At 36.4% G+C, this 11,163-nt stretch overlaps 1 protein-coding gene across 3 annotated transcripts; it reads right to left on the bottom strand.

Annotated features, from left to right (window-relative positions):
• Nucleotides 1-7,414: 7,414 nt before the first annotated feature.
• On the bottom strand, nt 7,415-9,686 carry LOC129359818 (alpha-2A adrenergic receptor-like). Of its 3 annotated transcripts, XM_055029722.1 has the most exons (3): nt 9,562-9,686; nt 8,697-9,405; nt 7,415-8,609 (listed from the first exon to the last, which is right to left on the bottom strand). In XM_055029722.1, the coding sequence occupies exons 2-3, from the start codon at nt 9,231-9,233 to the stop codon at nt 8,034-8,036; spliced, it is 1,113 nt and encodes a 370-aa protein (XP_054885697.1). In that variant the 5' UTR covers nt 9,234-9,405; nt 9,562-9,686; the 3' UTR covers nt 7,415-8,033. The 3 variants fall into 3 exon arrangements, with proteins under 3 accessions (XP_054885697.1, XP_054885695.1, XP_054885696.1); XM_055029720.1 differs by having other exon boundaries at nt 7,415-9,405; XM_055029721.1 differs by having other exon boundaries at nt 7,415-9,329.
• Nucleotides 9,687-11,163: the final 1,477 nt, after the last annotated feature.

The raw sequence follows: 11,163 nt of genomic DNA, 5'->3' as shown, positions 1-11,163 counted from the left end.
GCCAAGTTCCAGTATGACGTCAGAGACGTTGCGCATGCGCAGGATCACGTCTACGCCTTCTGAATACCCTTTCAGTAAAGTTTAAAGCGTCGTGGTTGCATATTAAGACCTGGTAAATTATCACTGTACCAATATAGGGAAAAAAACTTAGCTCATGTCCAGTTTATTTCTTTGTGCAAGCTTGTTGAAATCTTGCAGTTCCGCTCAGCCGTCTGAAGATGGCAGCAATGACTCATCACTGCCATGTTTTTCAGAGTTGGAGCAGCACTGGCACTTTCCAAGCTTTGTCACTTTATATTTTTTGAGGTCAAGTATTGACAAACATTTCAGCGAGGGGCGAGGGCAATAAAAAGGGACGTAAAAGTCCAACAAAGTTAGCTGTTAATCAAATAAAACATATATATTCTTTTATGTCTTTGTTATTGTCTTAACTTTTGGGGGGCGACAGCGGCTGTAAATAAGACCGGAAAAACCTCAGTTTTAGGTGCAGAGAAGAACTCCCCAAAATACTGCAGAAGGCAGTTTTGCACAGCGGTGACTCAAAATACTAATGTGTATTTTGTTTGAACACATGGTTTCTCAGTGTAATACTTTCAAGCCTCTTGTAACACGTCAACACATGGGAAACAAGGGGTATGAATACTTTTCTCCAGCAATTTACAAGTCAGTTAAGTTTTAATGTAACTGTGACAGACCTAATAATCAAAATGAATTAAAGTTTTCAGACACACAATGGAAAACATTACCTGTCATACCTCTGTTGAAGAACTGCACAAGTGTATGCTCCAATGTGAAAAGGTAAAATACAGATTCATTGTTCATTAGTTCTTCATCAGGCAAGCCCAATTTTGAATCTGGCAAATGTAATTATTTTTGCTCACATGGAGATAAGCGTGACTGATTATCCTGGAAAAAAATGTAATTATTTCTACAATAGAGAGAGCTTCCTATTATTCTGAGATGTGGGCTCCTTTTCCACACAGGAATACATTTATTTAGGCAGAGATAACTCTTAGGACTATTTTAAATAAATTTTGTAAATGCAACAAAAATAAAAGGAAATAATTCCATTGCCTTTTTTCCAGCTTCAAGAGACACATATTGAATGGATAATCCAAAGAAGCAACATAGAAAATCCTAGAAAGATACAGTATGTAGCCTTACAATCAATCAAATTAATAATTAAAATATGACGTTATCAAAAAGTCTGAACCTTGTTTAGAAACGTCTCTCTCAGTCTTTGCAATGTTTTTATTTTATGGGCTAATAGAAGATTGAATATTAATGGCAACTGATTTGCATGTTGCAGTTATTATGATGCATCTTTACATCACTGAATAAAACGTCATTAGGTATGATTCAATACCAGCTTGGCAGGCTTACTTTGTTCTCTGAAAAGCTTTTAAGTTGAAGTAAAGTAAAGTTGACACCTTTACCGAAGCTGTCAGAGCTTGTTTAAACGTCTCTGTATTCAGCTAAGTCTTTGTGTGTCTAGGTGTGCTGTGTCTAGGTGACAGCTCATCAATAGATGTTTTTTTTTCAACAGTTGAGTGATGAGATTAAATGAAGTTCACTAAAAGTAAATAGAAATTGATATTTATGTTGTCTATCTATGTCGGATGGTGGCATTGCCCAAGGGCATGTGCATATATGGGAGGATGTTGTGAGAAAAACACCAGGAGAAAACAGAGTGGAAATGATCATTTTAGCAGTACAGATAGAATAAGATAGCAAACTCATCAATAAATTTGCACCAGGTAAATACTTTTTTAAGATAACGAATTATACTAATACGCTAATTATCATTTTCAGTTTAACTTACAGATTTGGTTGGATTTATGTAATCATACTCTGTTGACTACGTGTTTCATCAGTGAATATTTTAGTAAAGTGTCTACTGGTTAGAGCTGTGCTAGCATTGCACATATCAAGTTTCGTTTTAATCCACAGTTTTGTTGTGGATTTGATGAATGTGAGTTTTACCCTCACATTCATGGAGATCATCACCTTTCAGAAAACTTGCTCCATTTTCTTCGTGCTCTTGAGTCATTGAAATGTGTTGTGGCTCGTAGCATTACAGTAGAATACATTTGCAGCTGCCCAGGAGGTAATTTGGTTTCTCCTACATATAAAATGGACACCTTCCTGTGCTTACGCCATTTTATGCTAAGTATGTAACCAAGAGCACTCAGCTTGTATAATTTTCTCACATAATTCCTGTATGCATTATGCAGTTTTACCTTATTTAATCAGCTTTTTCCTAGTGAAAATAATGGCCATTTGTAATAGGCAGAACTCTCCCGCAGCTTCATAACATAGGAGTGGAGAGTTATTTTGTTTTACAGCATGAGGAGGGGATCAAGTGGTACTAAGGTTTATCACTAAGGTTTATCACCTCTATGGCCTTTGTAATTTTGCCATTCTTTTTCAAATAAGCATTTTGGTTGGGCAGAAAGAGAAGAAGAAGCCATAGCAGTATCAGAACACAACTGTCCTTTTTAAATCTATTGACAAACTAAAACAGGACTGGAAACCTTTAACTTAGCAAATTGCAGGCTTGTTAAAATGCTGAGATGTTTGATTTCTTATTCCAAGTTCTATGCCATCCACATATTCTAGCTCTTTTAATTCCCAGTGAGGTCTGCTGGTCCCCAAGGTGTTCTTCTGGAGATCAAGAGTGGCCTCCAGTCAAAGCAGACAAGAAACATTTGGTTGTGGAGTCCTTGAAGATTTAATCAGATTCAGAAAAATATCACTGATCCCTGCAGGGAGACTGTTTTGTAAGAACTGCTCAAGATTGTGGAAATATTCAAATTATGCAGAGGTGCAAAAAATACATGAAAGCACTGGGGTACACTGCCTCCACTGGGCCTGTTTGGGGTTATTGTCAATCAGAAGATGACCTAAGGCAAATTAAGATTTCTTTGTGAATTAACAGAGGCCAAGTGCATGCTAAATGAAAAATGTAAAAAAAAAAAAAAAAGATAAATAATATGCAAATTATGCATTTTTGAGGGCCCTTGGAGCATGGAGGGGGAGATAGCCAAATCTATATTTTAGAAGTCACACTACCTTCTAAAATATAGAAGCTAGAAACACATATATAATATATGTGTTTAGACAACAATTATGTGTTGTCTAAACACATAATTGTGTTTAGATAACACAATTGTGGTGTTGTCTAAAAAAACAAAAAAAAAGAAACAATAACTCCGGTTTCACAGGTGTCTTACTTCAAACACAATTAAAAATTGGGTTAATTGTTAATTTTATATGCAGCAGTAAACCCTTGGGAATGGAAGAAATATGAAACATTATAGGGTCTTCCTGCCGCTTGCAGTCCTCCGAGTCAAATGATATTATCTTGTGTCTTTATCATGGAGGAGATCTAATATACCCCAGTGTGCCTGGCGTATTCTGATTAATAAATAATAGATGACTTACCATTAAATTAAAAACAGCCTATTCATCTCATGCTTTTATTTAAACTTGTTAAGGCTTCTAGACAACTCTTGTTCATCTGATGTCTCTCTAACTACTTCTCTGAGAGTGTGGCGAACAGAAAAGGCGTGATTTCTTCAACACAAACGTTTGGTTTGTTGTGTCAGGACAGAGATTTGGTGTTTTTAATCAAACATTGGCTAAAAAAAATATGATCCAGTTTGTACAGGCCACAAGGAGCGTCTTCATTCCACACTGATTACCATTTTGAACCTCTCAGTGACTTCTTCCACAACATGACAATAGAACAACAAAAAAAATCTGCTCATTAATGCTGATGTCAGTGGACTGTGGTAATGATATTTTTGCAGGCAAACCTCACAATCCAAATTGGCAATCCAAGTTAGCTTTTGCATTCATGCACCAGAGGAGTCCTCAGAACAGGCTAACCATCCAATCAGAGGTGGGGTCTAGCAAGTGTGTCGGCATGTCCGACTGCACAGAGGAAGTAGATTATGGGGTTGTTTGTAAATCACAGAAGACTATGAAGACCGAAAATGTGGACAACTGTGGAGAATTTTACTTTCATAACTAAAATGTTTTTTTACATTTGAGGTCGCAAACATTTGATCAGTCTAGTTTAATACAAACACAATGTCTCATTCAGGATTTAATACACAAACTACAATCTAAACAGTGACTAATGGAAATAAAAATGCTTCTGTGTGTTGTTTTCTTTATTGATTTGCTCAGGAACCCCATTGGCTATCGTTGTGACAATGCCTACTCTTCCTTTGGTCAACATAATAAAAACACATTTAGTAAGAGGTTGATCCAAATGGGATTGCAAGGATATTTATATTCATTTATTACATAGGTGAAAGGCCAAATTCGATCATTGTCTTTATACTAACACAACTTATTTGCGCTAAATTAACCTAATCTGTATTGGATGGTATTTGACCCATTAGCAAAATAACACAAAGTAGGTTGTTTCTTGGAGTGCAAAAAGTTTAAAAAAAAACATACAGACTGAGTAGAAAAGAACTATGAAAGGAAGAGGACTGACAGGGAAACTGTGTGAAAGCTGTGAGAACTCCAAATGTGAGTAAGTGTTAAAGATAGTTTTACAAGTTGAGCCGTCATGGGCATAAATCGTGATGGTCTGCGGCCTTTGCAGAAGGAAATTAATCATTGTCTCAGCAAACAATGAAAGTGGACTCATGTGTACTTTAGCTATTCCAACAATAGTGTTTATAGTTTGTAACCAAACATAAGCCACATAAGTAATTCAGCCTAAAAAGATGCAGGGCTTGAAATGATGCCAGCATTATTGTGGTTTGAACCAAACCAACTAAGCGCGTCCGTCCATAAGATTAAGAATGTTTCATTAATCTTTTTGGATAGACAGCAATGTTCATTTTGGCATTTTAATCTCCCAATTGCTTGAGGTTGAGGCACTTCATATTGTAATTTATGCAATGCAGCTGCTCAAGCAGTGCAGCAGACTCCAAGAGAATAGTCATTTTAATTAAAGGAGGCATTCAGAAACTAATCACATTAGTTTATTTTTTTTTTATTTATTTATTTTTCCGAACACACAGATATGCAATGAGCCAGAACCAAACGAAGTATATTTCTCTTGAATTCCTCTTAATACTAAATATTTCATATTGTTAATACTCAAGACTCTCATCAGCAGATGATTAATTTATTCCAAAACAGACCAAATGTCTACTTTTTCTCTGCTTGAGTACCTTAAGATCTATTCATGCTGCTATAAAAATACATTTATGTTGCATGATTAGGTTTCACCACAAAACCTCAAATACTATTATCTCATAATGGAATTTTATGGAAATTCTGTTATGTTGCATTTTAAGCCTTTGAGAGATGGCTGAACCATGGGAATCCTACAATACCAGAATCCCAGAAAGCAAGTCCTGGGAACCTCTCAGTTATTTGTCGTAAAAAAAAAAAATAATAATAATAATAAAAAATGAAAAGTACACGACCGAAGAAAATGTTTTGTAAGTTATAAACAAATGATTTACTATAAAAAAGATCAATCTGAACCTAAGAGCCATCTAAGTGAAAAAAAACCAAACAATGAGAACTTTAAGCATGAAAAAATGCGAAAATGGACAAGACACAGGGAACACTGATAACACTCAAAGAAAAAAAAAAAAAAAAAAAGAAATACTGATAAGCTGCTGGATATTAACCTCACAGCATAATTTGCAGAAGACACTCATATTTCTATCCATGCATGAGTTCTGTTTGACTCCAGGGGAGGATTTAATGATATCTTGATATGAGGGGCTATAATTCATGATAAACTGTGTTCAATACTGTCGTGTTACTCCTCCCTCCCAGGGATAATTTTCTGTTCGTATAATTGTCTTGTTCTAGGGCTTGTTATGAGGGAGTGAGCTGGCTAGTGGGGTGGAGATAACATCCTCCTCTGTACAGATTGCTTTGGGGGTGAGGAGGGGGCACAATTGTTTGTACAGCCCATTAGAAGACATGAACGATAGTTTTCAGGAAATTTACAATGTTGCTCGTTTTCTCGGTCTCACAGTGAAAGACAGACACTCAGATGCCTGGCTGCCACAGTCATTGCATTTCATGCAGCAGATAATTGGAGTTAATGATTTTTCTATTTCTGCTTCTTTGACAAAGCCAAATTATAAAAGCAGAGTCACATCTAATAAAGAAGTGCAAAAGTAATTTATTGGGGTTAAACATTGGAACAATCAACCATCACAACTAATCATATCAACAGAGACTTAAAAAAAAAAAACTACAGTCTACATGTGAAGCATATTTTCACTTCAGTACCTTGAAATAAACAAAAAAAAATTGATTCTCCAGAAAAGTAGGGCAGGAGCTCTTAGCATTTTTATTTATTTATCTTTTTGGTTGTTTTATAAAGATTTGTCTTCATTTATACTCTTCACAAATGTTCACAAATAGTAAATTTTAAAGAATGTTTTCAAAAAGTTACAATTCTGAAGAGAGATTAACTTAACCCTACTGTTATGTCGAGGGTCAAATTGACTCATTTAATAATAATAATAATAATAATAATAATAATAATAATAATAATAATATAATAATAATAATAATAATAATAATAAAAGGAGCTTGAAGAAATACTTTCATGCATATTTGGGCTAAATATGGAGTAATTAATATAGGCAGCATATGATACAAACTATAGCTATACATGGAATAGACTAATCAAATTTTCATTTGAAAACCAGCTTTAGCTTCTTCAGAGAAGAATTAGGAAGAATTAGGGTACAAGGGTGGTGCTTACTATGGTAAATGGTCTCAGGGGGCAAAACATAATCTGGGATAATTTACAGTGCCCTATAAAAAGGGAAAAAATGTTGTCCTCTTGAGTACTTTGCACAAGAGTGCTGAAATCATCACCTGAAAGGACCAGAAAACAATCCTTTAATACTGTCAAAGGGGGAGTAGGTAACTTGGACACGGTTACTGGATCACACAGCACCAGACGAATGTCTGAGCACTGACAAAAAATTTAAAAACTATCATTTTGAGGTTGACTTGTTTGTGTAGGCTTTCCTAGTGGAGATTAAAAAATAAAATATTTCTATTTTTGTGAGAAACAAGTGAATTACCATCATTCAGCCTTCATTTCTGAATGACATCGAGGTAAATAACATAATTGCAGTAAACATTGATTGAAATTGTTAGTACTGATCAGATATAAGAATGTTTGGGGAAAAATTTTGGATTCTGACATTAGTGCATTTTTTTTTAATCCCTGGGCCAACATGAGCCAGGAACATTATAGCTATTAGCCTCAGAAATGAAAATCATAGGAGAATTAACAGGCACACCACACTTTCTTAGATTTTTATTTGTACTTTTTATTCCTTTCACTTTTCACTGATGCAAAAAAACAACAAAAAACAAAGAAATCCTAACAAAATATGTTGAAGTTTTGTAACCTACTGCATTTTCAGGTTTTACTTTAATAACCAATATGAAGCAATACAAATACTCAGTTTAATTGTTGGTTTGCTAGTGAACTGTGAAAGCTTACTGCTGTTAAATCTAATTTAAAGCAGATTTATGGTGTTGTGAAGGCTAAGGTACTAGCCATCTGGGGCCCTGAAAATGGGGCCCCAAATTAAAATGATTAGGGCCCCGAATACTATTGTGACAGCTCTGACGAGGTGATTATGTAAGTGTTACAGGTCTGTTATGCATCTTTTGGCATTTAATTTCCCTTCCTGAATCACTATTGTGTCAGATATAAATAATGTGCCAAGTTATGTTTATTTATAAACTTTGAAATATTAGGAGATTTATATCACTGTAGCATGCAGATATAAGTCATGCTTTGATACATTTGTGTCATTTTAAATTTGTACTCTTCATGACAATAATATAATTATGATAAACATGAACATTTAATGTAACATTTTTCAAAAATAGCCACCCACAATGTCACAGTTATACAATATCAAAACTCTAAACTGGCATGCCGCAACATTGTAATACAGATGGCAGAACAAGCATAATCCACAATTTTTTGTTGTTGTTTTTTGTTTTAATTACAAACCTCTTGTGTTTCTTTTGCAAAGAATTTTTTTGAATGATTTTCTGAAGTCTTTATTGAATATGGTGTATATTACCGGATTGAGTGAGCTGTTGCAGTAACCGAACCAGAAGAAGGTTTTGAACAGTGTCTCTGGGATGCAGCACGTGTCACAAACTGCCGCAAGCGTGTAGGTGAAAAAAAAGGGGAACCAGCAAAGAACAAACACTCCCACGACCACAGCTAGGACGAAGGTGAAGCGCTTGTCTCTGTACTGCCGTCCCTTCCACTTGCTCGCCCTCACAGAGGACAGGTCCTCTGCCTTTGCACAAGTTTCTTTAGATTTCACCTGAGTCACTTTTGGTGTTCTCCCGCTCCTCTTTTTCATCAGGGAACACAGGATGTTTTCATTCCCGTCAGAGGAGGACGGCTCTTCTTCCACATCCAGCCCATAGACCTCTTCCCTATCTTTCAGCTCATCCATTTCTTTTTCTTGCTTTTCTCCGGGGTCCATCTCAAATTGGGTGTTCTCTAAATTGCCGTTCTCTCTTTGCCGCTCTTTTGGCGAGGCTCTGGTTCTTTTCTTGGCGACCTGGTAGATCCGGACATACACCATAATTATGATGATACAGGGTGCAAAGAAGGATGCAATGCTCGAGAATATGATATACCATTTCACCTCGTTGATCTTGCATGCAGGGTTGTCCTTCCCTCCCTCCTTCTTTGTCATTGTGATGAGCGGAGGAAATGAAATCAAGGCGGCAAGCACCCAAACCAAGCAGATTGTGCATTTAATCCTGCGGGGCGTTCGTTTCAGGTTGTACTCAATGGCTTTAGTCACAGACCAGTACCTGTCCAGGCTTATGGCACACAGGTGAACGATGGATGAAGTGCAAAAGAGAACATCCAAAGCCAGGTGGATTTCACACCACACTCTGCCAAAGTACCAGTAACCCATGAGCTCATTTGCTAAGGAAAAGGGCATCACCAAGGTGGAAACCAGAATGTCTGCGCACGCCAGAGAGACTAAAAACAAGTTCTGTGGTGCCTTCAGGACTCGGCTTGTAATCACAGCGATCACTACCATCACGTTTCCAAACACGGTTAGTAAAATGAGCATCCCCACCAGGGTGGTGAGCATCACCGAGGTCTGCACCGAGAAGGGCTGCTTGCCAGGCAAAGTCTCGTTTCTGCTGGTGAGGTTGAGGCAGCCCATCAGGATGAGCCGTGGCGTCCAAAATAATACTCTGAGTTGTGTTCACTGCGAGTCGAGGAGAAACTGTGCTCTCCCGCTGCGTGTTCGGGGGATTCTCTAAAGAAAAACAGCAGCAGAGAATGGTCTCTTCATTTTGCTGAGATTGCTGAAGAAGTCAATAGTTTGTGTCTCCCTTGAGAGTAAAAAAGTATAAACATAATAACAATGAATATATCTTTGTGTTAAAGACAAAGACCTATTAAAAGTGATTTAATGAAGTCCATCTTTTAAATAATTCTCTTTTTTACTTAGTGCTGGTAATAGCAGTAAGAACTATGAATCCACCTACCTTTACCCATCATAAAGCAGCCATTTTCCTTTAACTTCTGACTGAAGCAGGTCTCTTCATCTGTTGCAGTTGTACTGAAGCTCGTGTTTTCAATGGGCTTGATCTGACACTGGAGATCTGTGATGCTGCCTCCACTACAGTGAGAACAGGAATGGGAGGAGTTCAACTGCTGAAGACATAAAAAGTGATTCGGTGCTGCTTCCAGACGCCTAAGTCATTGGTTGATTTTTGAGGATAATTATGTTGGTGATTTATAGAAGCAATTTATGTGCACTATTAGATTACAGTGTTGTGCAGTACACTTTATCATTTTGAGCTTCTGTGACATAAGCTAATCATATATCTTGAAAGTAAAAAAAAAGAAAAAGAAAAAGAAAAGCTAGAAATGATGGTTGACTTCAGAGAGAGGATGAGGGTTATTCAGCTTTTCACTAATAGCACTTAGGGCCCAGGTAGAGAAGACTGTTGAACAAGATTAATCTAATCTTGTTTTCAGAGCAGAACTCCATTAATCAAAATGAATGCGTTTGATCAATGTCCTAAACTTTTATAAAGTAAGTCAGATACAACTTATATTTTAAAGTTGTCACTTGTGTCCAATGAAAGAATACACATGGGGTCATTTCAATTTAGGTTTTCAGGATCTTGTACTTCTTATCTGATAATGTAATTTTTTTCTAAAGTTTCTCTGAATTTATTAAGTTTTGCTTATTTTTCACTGCACATGGTTTTACATAATAAGCTGTTCATTTTAATTCATTTTGTTTTTTTGCAACACCTCAGCATCACATTCCAATCCAATGTGTGACATTCTGGGAGAGTGAAGCTGTTGTTACTGAGTCAGTCTTGCTGCATCAGAGTACTCATATCTGTTGGACTTTTTCATATTCTTCACTTTATACAAACTTCAATGTCAACTGAATTTTATGTGATAGACTAACACAAAGTACTTCATTTTGTGATGTGGAAAGAAAACGATTTTCCAGTTGTCTTTTCAAGAGAAAATCTAAAGACAGTCGTGCATTCACTTTGATTTAGTTTAGTTTTGCTGCAGTTACAGCTGCAAGTATATATTTGTAGCAGCTTCTCTAATTTAAAAAGTGATATTTTTAAATTCTTTGTAAGCTCAGTCAGATTAAATGTAAAGTGGTTGTGAACAAAGTAATTTTTTAAGTCTTGCATGGGAACTGGAAAACTGTGATTCTAACTAATACATTTGCTGTGCTCTAGACTATTTCATTATAATTCTAGCAATATGTTTAATGTTGTTAAACAAAATGGGTTTTATATACTTTAGTGTTTCGGAGAAATTATGTGGAAGAAAATGTGTTTTTACTTTTGACCACTTAGAAAATCATCTGTGCAGCCATCGTTTTGGGGTAAGAGCTGTGGAAAGTTAAATACATATAACTTTATGATGGGGAGAGAAGTACGCTTTTACATGTTTAAAGAGACCAAAACTGTATAAATAAAAACTTTAAGCTTATCGGAATTTGTTTTGGCGACTGTACAAGGTTGGTTTTTCAGTCGAAAGTCAGAGACTGGAGATGCTATCCAGCCGATAGGGGGCGCTGATGAGCCTCTAGAACAGCGTATCGTCGC

The sequence above is a fragment of the Poeciliopsis prolifica genome, unplaced genomic scaffold (assembly GCF_027474105.1).
Source record: "Poeciliopsis prolifica strain line A6 unplaced genomic scaffold, Auburn_PproV2 SCAFFOLD005, whole genome shotgun sequence".
NCBI lineage: Eukaryota > Metazoa > Chordata > Actinopteri > Cyprinodontiformes > Poeciliidae > Poeciliopsis > Poeciliopsis prolifica.
Note: the sequence above shows the minus strand (reverse complement) of the source record. Positions and strands in the feature narration are given on the sequence as shown.

Coding starts and splice junctions, on each gene's coding strand:
- LOC129359818 (XM_055029720.1), bottom strand. CDS start 9,233: ATGGGCTGCCTCAACCTCACCAGCAGAAACGAGACTTTGCCTGGCAAG.